This window comes from Squalius cephalus (genome assembly GCF_949319135.1).
Source record: "Squalius cephalus genome assembly, chromosome: 24".
In the NCBI taxonomy this organism is placed as follows: domain Eukaryota; kingdom Metazoa; phylum Chordata; class Actinopteri; order Cypriniformes; family Leuciscidae; genus Squalius; species Squalius cephalus.
In genome coordinates, this window is record NC_137145.1 from 10,479,134 (window position 1) to 10,497,298 (window position 18,165).

Genomic DNA, 18,165 nt, shown 5'->3' on the forward strand with positions numbered 1-18,165 from the left:
TGGTGTTAATCGGCATTTAAAGGGATAAAGAAACATGCTTGAATGAGAAAATAAAGAGCAAGAAGTGCTTGATGTTAAAATGATTTTAGGGGCTGTTTACACAGAACGCATTTTTGCAGTTTGTCCATTGTTTTTCTATTTAAAACGAGCAAGACAGACGTCTATGTGTCTTTTGCAGTGTCTCGCACATGCATTCTCGTTCATTCTGAAAACGCGGAGCTCAAGCTAAAAACTAGTATTTTTTAAGAACTCAGTGATGTACTCGCGATGATTGACACAAGCGCGCTCAGAGAAAGCCGCTTTCATACATCATGCAATCACAAATTCAATTATTTCGCGACAAAAATATGTCCTGCCAAATTATTCACGTAGACACATTCGGTTAACGTAAACAGTTGGGAAAGAAATCGGATGTGCATTGTATCTGTGCATTAGGTGATACTGTGACAGCAGCTTAATATCCCAGACAGCAACATAGCAACATCTGGGCCGTGTGGAATCCAAGTGTACCAGATATGGGCCGGATCTGGGCCGACACTATGTTGCTGTCTGGGATACCTGCTGTGGTCTAAGCCATAAATGTTAAATAAATTACAAAAGTAAAAATACTCACTTCTCTCGAATGAATAAATTCAGTAGCATTAATAAGAATCAATGCATATTTAATACAGTGAAGACGACTATTCAATTTCTTACTTTGTTCTTTGTTCTTATTTTTAGGGAGGAGATCTTTTTGATGCCATCACCTCTGCCAACAGATACACTGAGCGGGACGCCAGTGGCATGCTGTACAACCTAGCCAATGCTATCAAATACTTACACAGCCTTAACATCGTCCACAGGGACATCAAGCCAGAGAACCTTTTGGTAAGATATCAACACGCCATCCTTCCATCCATCCATCCATCCATCCATCCATCCATCCATCCATCCATCCATCCTTCCTTTCCAAAACATACTTCTGAGAGTGACATCCTGTGAAAATATCTCATGTCTAACTCTCAAGCGCTGTTGTTGTCACATCCTAAAGATCACCAGCCTCCACAAACATGTGTTCCTGTGTGTACGTGTTGTGTAAAGGAACGGATGAAACTCATAGGTCTTGTGGGCTGGAACTATAGAAGTGTGTTTGGAGAAAGAGAGATGATTGCTGCGAGATCTTTGACTGAGTCTAGACCAGCCACCTACTGACTGACTGCATACGTGTGATATCACTTCTGCAGCGGAAGAACTGAGATGTGACTCACACTTTGACAGTTCACAGACTGTACTGTTCCCCAAGGCTGCTCTCGTACGAACCTTTTACCAGACATCATTCATGAATCAATGGCTGATACGCAGCCACTTCCTCTACTGATTTAAGAGGGAAGCGTTGTTAATAGCAAGACACCACAGGTGAATAGGGTTAAACATTTAACAAATAGATACCACCATACTTCAAGTTCCCCTGTTGATTAATCAAACAATTGTTTTATATTACAAGTTTTCTGAAATGTTATGAATAAATATTTAAATGAGGCATTATCTAAATAAATATGCACTAATTTGCATAAATGTCCAGAACATAAAAGCAAGGCTCAAAATGCCTCTGTTTCTGTTGGTATATTAAGTTAAAAAAAAAAAATCAGTCAATACTGTCAACAGCCAGAGAAATATCTTAATGTTTTTAGAAATAAAATATTATGTAGATCAGGCGAATGATATATGAACTTGCCCCCTTGTAAAAACCTTGGAGAATTGTAATATTTTTGGAGTGGACAAATAGATAGTGAGTGTAATAACATACAATTTTAAATGTGTGTTTTGGATGTTGTTTTTCTCACTGGTCTGAAAAAAGACAAGTTATGGAGGAAAAATATGCCAAAATCTCTAAATGGACCAGTGCATTAAAACACAATTAGTGTCTTGCCTTAAGCCCTGTTTATGAGCTAGGGAATTTGTCTATAAATGCTTTGGATCTTACAATTGAAATGTGATCAGGTAGCAGTAAATAAGACCCTCTGTTTCTCAGATTCACTCCAGTGAGCTGGAAATAGCTGTGCGCTGGCTCACATATGCGCTCACTCAGTCTCAGTGTGTTGAAGGTAATCGCTTGTGGCTGGAAGCATACATGTAAATGCACCTTGCAATGCAGAATAAGGTTTTTTCATAATGCATCACTTTACATATTATATAACAACAAACACCAAGCCAGCCAATCCTAGGATGCTCAATGGATTCCTTTTTAGCATCAGAAGAATTTAGGTTAAAGACATTACATGCACAAATATCTGTTTATTTGAAGCGAGTGCATATTTTTGACACTGATCTGCACATTTGCTCACCTTGGGATTTTTGAGAGCCGGATATGTCATTTTCAAAGATTGCTTTGAAGGATCTAGGTTGATTTTGCTCCCAGCTCTAATATCGCTCTTCGCTTTGATTCACAGGTGTACGAGCATCAAGACGGAAGCAAATCGCTGAAGCTGGGCGACTTTGGCTTGGCCACCGTGGTAGACGGACCCCTGTACACTGTCTGTGGAACACCCACATATGTAGCACCAGAGATTATCGCAGAGACCGGGTGAATATTTTAGCATGTTTGCACAAATCTGGGCTATTGAATGTGTGATATTTTCATGGACTCGTGTGATGCTATTAAGCATACTGTTGTGATTGTTATGATCATATTATTTAGAATTATAAAGCTGAGAAGTATTAAGTATAGAGCAATACAACTAAAACAACACTTGTTTTCTGGATTGTAGGTATGGCCTTAAGGTAGACATCTGGGCCGCTGGAGTCATCACATATATTCTCCTCTGTGGCTTTCCTCCATTTCGTGGGTAAGTTCAGTGTGTATGAGAAAATGTGGCTTAGGTTTATGTGAGATTATAATTTTTATGCTTTTCGAAGTTGTTTAAAAAAAATCCTGTAATTGCCATCAAAACGGTGAATTTATCAGTAGATGTCAAAGATTCATTCTTAAATACATTCTTGCTGGTATGTAGTGCACTTTGAGTAATGTAATCAAAGCTGTAAGGTTATGTAAGATGTTATTGCGCCTCCCTGTGGCTATCTGTGGTACTATCCATGAACCAAATGCATCGAGCTCCCCCTGTTGATGTATATTTGAAGTCGCATTCCCTATTTCAGGAGCACTGATGATCAAGAAGCTCTGTTCGACCAGATACTGCTGGGACAGTTAGAATTCCCTCTCCCGTACTGGGACAATGTATCCGACTCAGCCAAAGTAAGTGGAGTTTGTTTGGAATAAGTCATAATTATTGGATTTTTCAAAAGACAAATAACATAATAAATAATATTGTGTGTTTTTTTAAAGCAACATTATTTGATATTAAAAATTATGTTTAAAAAAAACAAAATAATAGGATAAATAATATGTGGGCTTTTTAAAAGCAAAATAATATCATAATAAATATGTAGGCTTTGTAAAAGCAAAATAATATGATAATAAATAATATGTGTTTTTTTTAAAGCAAAATAATATGATTAATAATACGTTGGTATTTTTAAAAGCAAAATAATATGATAATAAATAATATGTGTGTTTTTTTAAAAGCAAAATAATATGATAATAAATACGTGGGCTTTGTAAAAGCAAAATAATATAATAAATAATATGTGGGTTTTTTAAAAGCAACATAATTTGATTTTAAAATATGTTTTTTAAAAAGCAAAATAATATGATTAATAATATGTTGGTATGTTTAAAAGCAAAATAATATGATGATAAATAATATATGGGGTTTTTAAAAGCAAAATAATAAAATAATATGATAATTATGTGGATATTTTTAAGAGCAAAATAATATAATAATATGTGGGTTTTTTAAAAGCAAAATAATATGATTGTATGTGGGTATTTTTAAGAGCAAAATAATATTATAAATAATATGTGTTTTTTTTTAAAGCAACATAATTTGATATTAAAAAAATATGTTTTTTTTATAAAGCAAAACAATATAAGTAATATGTGGGTTTTTTAAAGCAAAAAAAAAAAAATATATATATAAGTATATATTATATATATTATATTCTAAATATAATTATATTAATAATATCATAATTTTGTGATTTGTCTATGATAATAACAAAATGACAAAATGTATAATGTTCGAAATCAAATGGAATTCTGCTTTTAAAAACCTTACATATTATTATTATTATTGTCATATTATTTTGCTTTAAAAACCTACTCATTATTTATTATCATATTATTTCACTTTTAAAAATCCCACATATTATTATTATTATTGTCATATTATTTTGCTTTAAAAACCTACTCATTATTTATTATCATATTATTTCACTTTTAAAAAGCCCACATATTATTATTATTATTATTAATCATTTTAATAATAACTTTTTGTTTAATGTGGCCACCAACTGAAGGTCATGAGTCTCAAATTGGACATCACTATGTATTTGTTGGCATTGGGGTTTGGCAGTAACTCTGTGTCCCGTCCGTGTCCTCAGGAGCTGATCGTGTCCATGCTGCAGGTGGAAGTGGATCAGAGATACACAGCGCTGCAGGTGCTGGAACACCCCTGGGTCACTGTGAGTAATTCAGATTAAACTCATCTGTATGTGTGAATCTTTATTGATAAATTATAACAGACACAGTCTTAACACATTTAGTCCTCTTGTTTAATAACTACAGTAACTGATCGGATCAATGGCTGTTTCAGAATGACGGTCTGTCAGAAAACGAGCACCAGCTGTCAGTGGCAGGAAAGATCAAGAAGCACTTTAACACTGGGCCCAAGGCCAGCAACAACACCCCAGGAGTGTCTGTCATGACGGTAAGAAGTTAACACACTCACACCAGACGCAGAATAAACATTGTGTGATGGACAGCTGAGACAAAAGTTCAAACGCTACTAGCTTACAAATAATATACTTTACTAACAGTTGAAATAGACTACAGCTGATGATTTGAGTTTATCTATAATGTTATCTGAGCTCCACTGATTTTTCTTCGCTTAGCTCGACCATGACTTTTCCATCCAGAGATCAGGGTCGTTGGATTTCTATCAGAACCCGGGAATGTTTTGGATAAGGTAACGCCACGTGTCCGCTGTAGCACGCCAGCCCCTGTCTTGTTGAACCCCAGTGAATCCTGCTCGTGTCATGATCAAAGATGGCCATCTACAGTCATTCAGCCCGTGTGTGTGAACGTTCTCAGTTCAGAATGTGCATGATTTGCTTCAACATCATGGCAATTGACATATTTGTATGTGCTCTTCACCTGAGTGTGCTGCTTGTGTCACTGTCCTGCTTCTAACCAGCTTCTCATGATCTTCAACCAGTCCCGCTGTTGCCCATGTTTATTTTGTTAGTAGAAATTCACTTTTAATATATTTATGACATGTATGTATTAATATTAAATGTACTCTACTGTTCACAAATTTAGGGTCAGTAAGATTTTTATTTGAAATTAATATTTTTTATATTTAGCAAGGATGCATTCAATTTCAATTTTACTTTATTGTTGGAATCTCTTCCAAAAATTGATGAACAATAAGATTTCAGTAATCTGATCATTCTAGCATATGCTACTCTTTTAAAATAATTAAATATATATATATCTATTTTTTTTTTTTTTTACTAATAAAACTGTCAAAAGCACATGGCAAAATCACTAAAACCTGAAGTAAAATTAAAAGTTAATTTGAAAATATTCATAAATACTATAATAATATACACAAATAACACTGAAGTACTGTAAATAAGTGGTGCAACGACTAAGTCTTCTATTTGATGGCAATACAAAGGGTCAGACATAATAAGGGGACAACGTTTGAATCAAGGAAATTTGAATTTTGTAGCAGTAAATCAGTATAATAAAATGATTTCTGAAGAATCATGTGACACTGAAGGCGAGTAATGGCTGCTTAAAATTCAGCTTTTTTAGAATAAATTACATTTTAAAATATATAAAAGCAGTTCTTTTGAATTGTAATAATATTTCACAATATTACTGTATTTTTAATTAAATAAATGCAAAAAAAGGTAATAAATACCTTTTTCAAAAACATTTAAACAGTCTTACTGACACCAGCCTTTTGAACGATAGTGTATTTACATTTAATTTGTTATTATTATTCAGATTTTTTTTAAAATATGTTTTTATGTTTTAATAATTTTAATTAAAGGGATAGTTCACCCCCCAAATGTATAGTTCAAATGTATATATAATGTCTACAGACATAATGTCCAAGCTTTGACAACCATCCACTGTCTTTGAGTTTAGAGATTCTGTCTAAGATCTTTAGGCCTGGTTTCACAGACAGGACTTATATTAAATCTTGGTTCAATTAGGACATTTAAGTAAGTTTTATAAACGTGCCTTGGAAAAAAAAGGCCCAAATAACTGGTGTTCATATTTAGACAAAACAACGGCACTGACATGTTTTAAGACATGTCAGTGCAAGCTTCTTTCAGTTAAAACAGCTCAAACATGCATTTTAGTCTGGGACTAGGCTTAAAACTTGTCTGTGAAACCGGGGATAAGTGTTTTAACTGACGAACATAATGCAAAATTAGAAGGACATGGCGAAATCTGTTGTAATTAAGACTAAAGTTCCCTATTTCCTCCATCAGACCACCGCTCTTGATAAGGAGAGGCAGATTCTCAGACGAGGACGCCACCCGAATGTGAGCGCAGCTCCCTGGACCACCCAGCCGACCTGTAGCCTCCACATCCCAGCCTTTACGCCTCGTCTGTGCCCCGGTCTACACCTCGACCCCACGTCCCAGCCACCCCTCCTCCCCAGCCCATGTCCCTCTCCCACCACCATCACCACCACCACCTCGCCCGAGTCTGAAGACTTTTCCGCCTGCTCCACGGAGACTGTTCGCTCCCTCTTCTCCCCTTTCTAGCGTTGAAAGGAAAGAGAGCGAGTGGAAAGGGCACTAAAAGAGGAGAAGGGTTTATGAGGATTCGGAACGCGGCCCGAGTGGACCGATGAACTGAACTGAACCATTTTGTAATCTGATCACATAAAGGTGCAGGGAACATGATGACCGTCAAGAAGGGTTTCTTGTTTATTTATGGTCATTATAATAACCTTTTCATTTATTTATACATATTGAAAACATATTCTTTTTTTATTCAAGTTAAATAATGTCCTCTTTTTCTGTTGAAGCACCTTAGAAATGTGATGTTTTTATTGGTCCGGTATTGTTCATATGCTCTAGAAGGAAACTGTAAGGACACTGTAACTGATTAGATATTGGCATTCCTGGTATTTAGTATCCCGTGTTCCCAAAAACCTTTGGAAGCAGACCGAAAATGATTTGAATTGCCGATACCTGGACTTCCTTCCCTTAGTGGTTACAGTACTTGACGCACAGCACTTGTTCATCCGTGAGATGGGGACCTTGTTTTGTAATCAGTGTAAATAATATAATTTCAATTATTTTGATATTGACAATATATTTCTTTATCTTATCTAGACAATGTAAGTCACATTTAACCATTTTTGCAGTTTTAAAGTATATGGAACATAAGCACAAATGCATTGTGGGAAAGACATAAGCAACATTCCTTGATACAGGGTCAGCTCTTGGAAATACAAATGCCGGTTCGTTCTGATTAATTCCATTTCATTAATGCAGGACATTCATTCAGCGGTGCTGTGTACTGAGAAGTCAGGAGGTCAGATTAAGGTTGAGTGTTCCTGAAGTGCTGTAAGAGGTGTTCTAGTAACTCATAGCCCTGCTTACGGTGTCATTGTATTCTTTCATTAGTGCATGGAATACAGAGTGGCTCTTACATTATAATTTGAGACATTATCTTATTAAAAAATACATTTTAACCTCATTTTGTTGTTGTGTATTGATACTGTTTGACCCTGGCTACCTCCAGCCCTGCCGTCACCTCACCACTAGGGGGCGATAGGATCAGGCAGGTTCCTATTGCAAAGTATTATAAGGATACATTCTCCCTATCCACTGTAATTAAAAAAAATCCAATTTTAAAACATTTTTTCATTATAAGCGCCGGGGCATCCATTTGTAAATTAAATGTGTCTGACTTTCGGTCTCATCCGCTTCCAATTATTTTTAGCTTTACAAAAAAGCTTGTTATGCTGCTTGATATTTTTTTTTTTACCATATTATTTTAATGTATTGTCGAAACTGTAAACACACTGGTTTGTAGAGCAAATAGCTTTACTGTTTCTGCACTTTGTTTTTCTTTAATTATTCAATAACTTAGTCTCTGTAATTATTAAATTATATCTGGATAAGGTAATTTCCCTGATAGCACACGCACATTAGAGACGTCTATTTGATGTGCGTGTTAACATCTGGAAGAGTTTTTTTTTTTTTGAGTCTTTGCTCATCTGCAATACGTCTATAGGACGTTTCCTGTCAGATGTCAAATAGATGTTTAGAAAATGTCTATTTGATGTGCGTGTTTACATCTGGAAGAGTTTTTTTTTTTTTTTTTTTTTGAGTCTTTGCTCATCTGCAATACGTCTATAGGACGTTTCCTGTCAGATGTCAAATAGATGTCTTTAAGACGTTTATGATTTAGAATGCATGTAAAACTGACATCTCAAAGACGTCTATCAGGTGTTAGTAAACAGCAGATGCTTTCCAGATGAACATCCAGTTGTTTCTGATATGTTTGACTACACGCTGCAAGTATGTACATCTGCATAAACAGATAAGGCAAAAAGTCAAAGAACTAGCTTGTGCTTGGAGGGACGCTACCATAGCAAAAAACTAAAAGTGTTGTAGCCTATAAACACCCCCTTTAACCTTCTGACGTCTTTTGTAAATCATTTTTTGTCAAAGTTCAGCACTGTTTTGTACGGAAGTATGAAGTAGCAAGAGTTTTCAAAAACGCATTAGATCTACATGAATCAGTCATCACACAAATAACTTATTTTAAATTATCTCTAATGTAAACCTAACGCCTATTCACAAACAAACCACAGTTGTTGTTTTTTTGAGCGACAGAGATATTTGGAACTGATAACGTTTATCACTTCGCCCTCTCAGGCAACAACAGCGTTACATTTTCACTGACCATCATGACTTACAATGAAACAAAAATATATATAGGTAAAGCTCATTTCTGTTTTTTACACGTTGACTTCGCTGTTCTCGTGCATTGTTTTACATTTCCCGTCTTTTTCTGTTCTGACGTTCAGACGTTTCCCTCCGCTGTTCACTTTGGTCACGTGACTGTAATTTAATAATTTCATACAAATAATTGTAATGTCAAAGGCTGAGCGGTTGATATGTACCCACTTGATAATAAAATATATTTTTGAACTAATTTAAAATGCTAAACAAAAGTTAAATAAAAAGATTTCCTCATTTTTTAACAAATAAGCTTTTGATTATTTATAACGTTTTATTTACGTTTTGACCAAATATATATTTTTCAATATATTTTAAATTTGCTAAAACTCTTGAACGATGACGTCTGCATGATAAAGCTGATTAAGCAAACAAAACAAACTATGCCATAAACCATCTGTGCATGTGTATGTATTCTTTTCGGACATTCTGAACGCATCCATCATAAAAAAAATAAATAAAAACAAGATAAGGTGACCACTGAATTCATGACTGTCAAGTGTTTAAAGAAAAAAATACGAATAACTCAAAAAGATGTTTTGGCTTGTTTTATTGTAAATACGACAAAAAGGAAACAATTTTATTTTACAGTTATTGATCTATATATTGGCATGAATTAATATTTAAACATTTTAAGAGACACCTGTGACATTCTGGCTTATTCAAGTTGCAGCAAATGCATGAAACAGCAGGTGGGGACTGAATTTAAAAATTACATCTGAATCAATCAAATAAATCATCCACTAGTTACTTCCTGCCAATAAACGATTCCTCTCCTCTCCACAAACGATGCAGACAAATAAAATAAAGTAATAAATTAAAATTATATGCAATCATCATGATCAGATACATCTTGCAAAATAAATTAACAAAAGATATTTAGCAAATGTACAAATCAAATCAAATATACAGTACTGACCACTCACCTACACTGAGACAGACCTGCATGTTATGTATGCGCCTCTGTCTCATCTATATTCACATCCAATGGCCAATGCCAAGGCAGATCAACAAATTCTTTGCATAATTTGTTCGTTTTTTCATTTCTGAATTCCATTTAAGCTTCCAGCTGACTAGTAATTGCACCTCTGTAGTAAAACGACTATATTTCAGTATCATAGTGTTGCTGATTGAAAAAATATCCTTCTCACTCTTTTCTCTCACACTTTTTAGGAGGGGGATGAAAAAAAATAAAATCTCAGTATGCGTGTATGCGGATTTCAAATATCTTAATCCACGTATTAAACTGCGTTTCCGCAGTCACTCTTGGCTACAAGGATATTGCTTACTGTGGCTGTGGTTGTACAACGTAATCATCACATATGATTATAATATTAATTATTTAAATACAACAAACATCAATGCACAAATTATACAATGGAGAATGGGCCTAAATCTGGTAGTAAACAAACAAAAAAATCCTAACACGTCGATAAATCATGGGATGTTACCGGTGCAAAGTGTCTGATACAAAAACTTCAACATTAATTTTTTTTTTCTCTCGTAAATAATGAAACGTGTGAGTGAGGGAGGGTTTCTTTTTCTTTTTTTGTTGCTTTTTTTCTCCTCTTTATTTTCTTTTTTATGGCCCGCTTACATGCCTGGCTTTCCTAACCATCACAATATTTACATATATGACAAAACAATTACCAAATATACAAAGAGGAAAGAGAAGCTTGTTTCCCGTCAGATCAGTTCGCTTCCTCCCTGTGAATCGGCAGGCCTTCGTCGTCATTTCGTTGGAACTACACAATATCTTACAGCAAGTCATTAATAAATTAAAGGTGATGGGATCTTCCGTAATGGAGAGCGAGCGGGAAGTATGATTTTTATCCCCTTGCAGTGAAGAACTGCGCCGTTGCAGTTCGTATTTACAAAGATTAAGTTCACCGTTGCGTCTTAATCTCATCCCAGAACCCCTCCCTCCATCAACCCTCCCGAAAAATCTCAAAGCCTCTTCTGCTGGGAACTGCGCTACAGTCCATCCAGTCCTGCCGTCCTCCTGGCTACGATCCTGTACGATGATCTTTGCAGACAAAAGGACTTTAGGCAATTCATCATAGTATGTGGGGAGTGAAGGACAACCTTAAAGGTCTAAGTAACGTTAGAGATATGTCTTGTGTTTTCATCTGGGATTGACTCCACCCTGAACTTAAAGGGACACACCATCAACTGTCTAGCAGGATATGAACTCGACCCTACTCACTGCTTCATCTGCGAGCCCTAAACAAGGTCCCTCTCTCCTCCTGTCTCTGTCTCAGTATCTGTTCTGATGTTCGTAGTGCCATCGATTGAAATCAATGTTAAACGCCACAATGCTGCCCGACGCCATCCCAGTGATCAAAGTCCTGCAAATATATATAGAAAATGCATTCGTTTGAAAAATTATACATTTCCATAACACATATGTGTCCCCGGATCACAAAACCAGTCACAAGTCGCAAGGGTATATTCGTGGCAATAGCCAACAATGCATTGCACGGGTCAAAATGATCGATTTTTCTTTTATGACAAAAATCATTAGGCTATTAAGTAAAAAACATGTTCCATGAAGATATTTTGTAAATTTCCTACCGTAAATGTATAAAACAATGCAGCACAATCTCGAACACAAATGGACTTGAGAAATTTTATCAATGTTTCAAATAGTTGTAATTAAAAAATAATCTCAATTAAAAAAAAAAAAGTACCCATGTGAGTGGTTTTGTGGTCCAGGGTCACATATTATTTATATAATAAATAGTTAAAATGACTGTTCTTATCCCCATATATATATTTATTAGGGCTGTCAAACGATTAATCGCGATTAATCGCATCCAAAATAAAAGTTTGTGTTTACATAATATATGTGTGTGTATGGAGTATAATTATTTTCTATATATAAATACACACACATGCATATATATTTAAGAAAAATGTGTTATTTATATATAAAATATTTATATATAATATAAATTATATATATAATATAAATATATATACACAGTATATACATGCAAATATTTCTTAAATATATACATGCATGTGTGTGTATTTATATATAGAAAATAATTATACACAGTACACACACATATATTATGTAAAAACAAACTTTTATTTTGGATGCGATTAATCGCGATTAATCGTTTGACAGCCCTAATATATATATATATATATAGTTGAGGAATGCTCACCTCTGGTCATGGGATAGGTCCATAGCCCTGATGCCTGCATCACATCCGGGGTAAATATACAGCTGCTTAAAGTCACAGGCCTGCCAGACTTCAACAACACCGTTATCACCTCCTGTTACCAAGTTCTGACCGTCACTGCTCAACAGAATGGCCTGAGGGGAAATAAAGTGAAGATAAATATGGAGACTGTTTCTGTTCAAACGTGTATTTGTTTCTGTTCAAACGTGTATGTCTCCTCTTACGCGTGTGGAGTCATTAATCTCCATCTGGGCCAGGAGTTTTCCATTAATGCTGAAGTTACAGAAGTGTCCTCTCTCATAGTAGATGATACAGTGGCCCTCACTGGACACAGAGATCAGACGGGGCTGGAGGCAGTTCTCGGGGCCCTCCAGGGCCCGCAGTAAATCTCCTGTGATGGTGTGCACCAAACATGGCCCCTCTGTAAAACAAGAACATCAAGAACAGATCAATTCTGTCATTAGACAGCAAACACAGACATTTAAATAATTGAGAAATAAGAAAGTAATAATCATTTTAAAAAATCGTAAATAAAAATCTTTATTTAACTCTTTCCCCGCCAGCGTTTTTTTTTTATTTTTTTTTAAGTTGCCAGTTTTTTAAGAAAGAACAGACTCTCTGCTTAAATTTTATTCTAGCTTAATGCATTCTTTTTTTTTTTTTTTTAAATCAACACTTGAATGTTGGTAAGTTTCATTAAAAAAGCAACATTTTGAGCAAACAGCTGAGAAAGTTATGTTTTTGTCAAAGACTACATCTGGATCGGATTCAGAACGATGATCAACACACAGATGGAGTAGATTGAGTCACAGTCCTGGGTCGACATTTCATTCAGTAACATTAAGCAATTTTGATTTATATGCTGTTTCTTTCTCACACAGGTTTTGATCAGGTGATTCAGTACTCTTTCAGAAGATGCGTGATGGCGCCCCCTACCGTATGACAGTGAAAACACGGAAAGAATTCTCTTGCAAACCAATTATAGTCTGAAAAAAGCTAATTTCAGATATGCTTTTATTCAGACTGCTTCCTCTCCGACTGACCTTTGGCCCCACTGATGACAAGTCCCAGTTCAGCACACACTGACACACACACCACCTCATGGTCATGGCCTGTCAGAACCGCTCTAGGTGCTGGATAATCACCTACAATACAACACACAGTCAGGTTCTGGAATCTTACAAATCTACTCCATTAACAGCCACATAACTAAAACTCATGTCATGGAATAAAGAGGAGAGAAAATGCAACAAACAGAAATGTTTGTTAATATATTTAGAAATCATTTTTCTTGTAGTTTAATCTCAATATAAGCCAAATAAATATTAAAATATGTATGTGAAATCATATACGCTACACTACCACCCAAAAGTTTGGGGCAAGTAAGATAAAAATAATAATAATGCTTTTATTCAGCAAGGAAGCATTAAATTGATCAAAAGTGTCAGTAAAGCCATTTATAACATTACAAAAGATTTATACTTCAAATATTTGCTTTCCATTTATCAAAGAATCCTGAAAAAAATTAATATATATAATGGTTTCCATAAAAATATTAAGCAGCACAACTGGTTTCCAACATTTATAATAATATGAGAAATGTCTCTTTTAAATGTCTCTATATTAGAATGATCATGTGACACTGAAGACTGGAGTAATGATGCTAAACATTCAGCTTTGCCATCATAGGAATAAATTACATTTAAAATAATATGAAAATAAAGTTATTTTAAATTGAAATAATATTGTACAATATTACTGTTATTGTATTTGTGATCAAATGCAGCTTTGGTGAGCATGGAGTTCTGTTAATCAAAGCAGTGCTCGTGTGCACAGGCTCAGTCGGTTGAAAGCATTGAGCTCACTGTTGTTGGGATTGTCTCCGATGATGTGGTGTCGTCCGCTCCAGTACCACAGCAGAAGGGTCGCGTCTCGTGAGCCGGAGACGATGTAGCAATCGCCCCCAATGTAGGACTCAGATCGCGCAAGACAAGTCACCACATCCCAGTGGCCAAACACGATCTGAGTGAGCTTCCCTGAATGAAGAGTGACAAGGTCAGCACATGTTCACTGTAGTAAAGAGTGAAAGTATTTTATATGTGCTACTTGGCATACGAAATCACCAAAAACACACGCACCTGTCTCGGTGGAGTAAACACGGAAACTCTTGTCCCAGAATCCACACGCCAGGATGTAGCGGTTGTCGGCTGTCACCACAAAGCAGTGCGTGTTGATCTGGATGCTTTGATCCACCAAATCTGTGATCTGCCTTTTAGTAATGCCAGAGTTATTGGCTGGGAAAGAAAACAGACCATGCGTGAATATTTTGAGTTTAAAAAAAGACCCTTTCAAGGAAAATGTGTTTACTCAGAAGCCATATTCGCAATACCTATTTCGGCATCCAAGACCAAATCCTATCAATTTGAATGAGTAAATTCTGAAATCTCAAAAACTGCTTGCCATACTCACATTTAAATGACATATTTCAAATCAGCAACAAAGTCTGACACGAACTGTCCCATAAATGTTGTTTCTTATGCTATTTCAGGCATATATGCAACTGGAGCTTCTAACGGCAGCTAATCACTTTACCAATTGGTGACTGGTTCTTTCACTTATTCCGCCATATTGCGTGTTGCACTTTCTCCTATTCGTAAGTAATATGTATATACAATGAGCATCTTTGTGAGTCTTTGGTTTAAAGACACGCTTTATCAGTCTATCAACTGAAGGAATTTCAGAACTGTCTCTAGTGATGTAAAAGGTAAAAACACATGGACACATGACCTGAGAAACTCACCAATCAGAGAGTCCATCTCAATAGGGAGGTGATGAGCCTGTTCTAAAGAATATCCCGGAGCACCTCTGAGACCTGGACGAAACATACCGTTAATCTTGTGTAAAAACAATAACAAATATCCTTAGACGATAGTGTTATGTTGCGACTCACCGACTGTGTTGTGCCAGCGGTTGACGGCGAACAGCCGGCTGCATGTGACCGTGACCGCAGCGGGAATGCTGAGGTGAGGCAGCGTGTTGGCCGCCACGTGCGTGACGGGAGAGTTGGAGGGGAATTTTAGCACCATGATTACATCTTGCTGCATCTGGTCCTTGAACATCAGAGGACTCTGAGGAAGGAAACACTGATGAGCAGAAGAGAGAAAGAGGAGCAGGAAGAGGAAGGGAGGAAGAAGAGGAAAAATAGGGAAGTAAAAGGAGAGAGGAAGGGACAGGGAATTAGAAAGGTAAATTGCAATGGAGCAAACAAGGTGAAAAGCACAGGGTTCTGGGTGAGGATACAGTTCAGGATCAGTTTTGGGTTGGTTTGGACTGTCAGGAAGGGGAGGAGTTTGGGTGATGTGTATAACATCCAACCCTAGGCAGCCTCGCTAGGTGTAAAACCAGGTGTGATGTGATAAATCTATTGCATGATAATCTGAATTTTATCTACCTGCCAGTGATTAGCGTTTTGTATATATGAGGTAATACAAATTTGGTGCATCGCAACTAGTGAAGACAGTGTAATACTGATCTACATAAAAGGTACGTAATAAAGACAAATCATGATGAAAGATGTAATAAATTAAATAACAAGAGACGATATTGATCTATTTAAAAGATCTAATATAGATAATTGATAAAAGAGATGGAATATAGATCTCAATAAAAGAGTTGTTTTAAAAAAGTCTCACCAGGTGCATGGCGGAGCTGCGTGGAGGATGAGGCTCTATTAGCAGCTGTGATGGAGCCTGTCCAAACGACTGAATCTGAGCCTCCGTGGACTACAGAGAGACAAAAGAGACAAAACAAGCTGTTACATCTTTAGTTGACAGACATCTGAGCTGCCTCACATCAGACAGACATGGAAACGCATGCTGCGTTTAGAAATTAAATACATATTCACTCATTTTGGACAGAGGAGAGAAGGATATTGACAGGGGACACCATTAAAGGGGTGGTAGAATGCCCTTTTCACAAGATGTAAAATAAGTTGTTGATGTCCCCAGAGTGTGTATGTGAAGTTTTAGCTCAAAATACTTCACAGATATTTTTATGTAGCATGTTACAATTGTCACTTTTTGAGGGTGAGCAAAAACAACCATTTGTGTCTGTTCCTTTAAATGCAAATGAGCTGCTGCTCCCGGCACAGAGGGCGGAGCTACAACAGCCTGCACTCAAACAGACATACACTTAAAATGTCTAAAACTTTTAGCCTTTTATGTTCAAACCGGTTTCAGACAATGATGGAGAGACTCAAGAAGAAGTGACTACATGTAGAATGCAACAGGACATTTCTAAATGGTTAGTTGATAAATTTATGTAGCTTATGTGTAGTTATCTTCTAGTCATTGATTAGCATACTCTTGATAATCTATAAATCGTGTTCAGGGGGCGGGGTTTATGTAAATTCTAGGGTTGGTGATGTCACTAACCCGTGAGGAATGTTGTGTAGTCTCTACCAGCCGTTTGTTGTAGTCCTTAAAAAGCAAATATCTTCCTTTGCATTGAACTTTGAGCGTTGTAACTTTGCAGATGTTGTTTATGCTCAAACAGCAACATTACACACTAACTAAAGTTAAAAAAGTGAAATCATAATCAACCACCCCTTTAAAGACTGACGATCAAGATTTTTTTAACCAATATTCTATCGCTCGAATATCAGGTCTACTGATGAATAGCAACAGCACTGCACTTTTGTGTGTTAAACAGGAAACAATGGTGTTCACAAGTAAATTATTTCAATGTTTTAATTTGTTTAATAATAGTAATGTTTAATAACAATACAATATTTTAATTTTATAATAATTGCTTAATAAATTATTAGACTTTTTGAGATGTTAAAAAAAAAATGAGAATACCATTAAGCAGTTTGTCAATAATTAATCTTAATTATTATTATTAATAAATTATTGAATCTGTAACATTTAGTGCTGTCAAATCGATTAATCGCAATTAATTACATCTAACATAAAAGTTTTTTTTAATAAATATACACACACACATAAATATACACATATATAAATATATGTGTGTATATACAGTATACAAACACTCACAGAAACATATACATATATATAAATATACATACATATACACACACAAATATTATGTAATCTCGATTAATCGATTTAACAGCACTAGTAATATTCAATCTTATGTTATTATAAAATGTAATAAATTTTATTTATTTTTACTTCATTTTGTTTTATTTAAATTACTTTTTTTTTTTTTACTAAAATAAAAGTCAGTTCTGCATTTCATTCAGAATACATGATTGAAACACTAAAATCTTAAAATAAAATAAAACATTAATAAAATAAATAATAAATCTGCATTAGGAAAATCACTATCTTTCAGAAAAAATCAATGGTCAATGTCTAATAGAAACCCATCAAAAACAGCCTAATGTGATTCACACCCGTAGAACAAGTTTGTATATCAACATCCACCGTTGAATCGATGCTCACTGACCTCTGAGACGAGGGGTCTTACCTCTCTGAGCTGAGGGTCTGTGATGGTGTCCAAGTTCACGGAGCCCTCGTAAGACAAGTAATGGAAAACGTTGAGAGCCCTTATGGCCTCCGGTCCTTTCTGCTTGTAGCCGAAGATGAGATCGATCCACTGGTGCAACTGACAGGACACAAATTCACTCTCCAGCGCCTGACACGGCAGAGGACAACAGGGTTAATACGGGGAACAAGCAGGGCTTCAGAAATAAATTACTAGCCTTGTAAAGGCTTCACGAGGTTCAAAGTTTATCTAGAGCGGCTCCATTCAGCGAACTGGCCTCATCTGACTTTAATTCTTGACACATTTAAGAAAATCAAAGGTTTTCTCTGAACAAAGGTGCTTAGATGCACACATAATCTTTCCA

At 35.8% G+C, this 18,165-nt stretch overlaps 2 protein-coding genes across 16 annotated transcripts in view; one reads left to right on the plus strand and one right to left on the minus strand.

Annotated features, from left to right (window-relative positions):
• dclk1a (doublecortin-like kinase 1a) overlaps positions 1-7,876 on the plus strand; it is a 51,696-nt gene extending 43,820 nt beyond the window's left edge. For 2 of the 5 annotated variants that reach the window (XM_079861155.1, XM_079861157.1), the window contains 7 exons: positions 721-867; positions 2,430-2,563; positions 2,748-2,825; positions 3,136-3,232; positions 4,480-4,560; positions 4,692-4,805; positions 6,607-7,871. In XM_079861155.1, coding sequence (XP_079717281.1) covers positions 721-867; positions 2,430-2,563; positions 2,748-2,825; positions 3,136-3,232; positions 4,480-4,560; positions 4,692-4,805; positions 6,607-6,885 — 930 coding nt within the window. In that variant the 3' untranslated portion in view covers positions 6,886-7,871. Of the gene's footprint in view, positions 1-720; positions 868-2,429; positions 2,564-2,747; positions 2,826-3,135; positions 3,233-4,479; positions 4,561-4,691; positions 4,806-4,989; positions 5,064-6,606 lie in introns of all 5 variants that reach the window. The other 3 variants (XM_079861154.1, XM_079861156.1, XM_079861153.1) reach the window with 3 other exon arrangements.
• A 1,756-nt stretch (positions 7,877-9,632) lies between these two features.
• nbeaa (neurobeachin a) overlaps positions 9,633-18,165 on the minus strand; it is a 128,233-nt gene continuing 119,700 nt past the window's right edge. For all 11 annotated transcript variants that reach the window (XM_079861572.1, XM_079861571.1, XM_079861564.1 and 8 more), the window contains 10 exons: positions 17,784-17,951; positions 15,983-16,072; positions 15,241-15,433; positions 15,091-15,162; positions 14,429-14,584; positions 14,156-14,326; positions 13,334-13,435; positions 12,515-12,711; positions 12,273-12,424; positions 9,633-11,447 (listed from right to left, as the gene is read on the minus strand). In XM_079861572.1, coding sequence (XP_079717698.1) covers positions 11,357-11,447; positions 12,273-12,424; positions 12,515-12,711; positions 13,334-13,435; positions 14,156-14,326; positions 14,429-14,584; positions 15,091-15,162; positions 15,241-15,433; positions 15,983-16,072; positions 17,784-17,951 — 1,392 coding nt within the window. In that variant the 3' untranslated portion in view covers positions 9,633-11,356. The remainder of the gene's footprint in view (positions 11,448-12,272; positions 12,425-12,514; positions 12,712-13,333; positions 13,436-14,155; positions 14,327-14,428; positions 14,585-15,090; positions 15,163-15,240; positions 15,434-15,982; positions 16,073-17,783; positions 17,952-18,165) is intronic.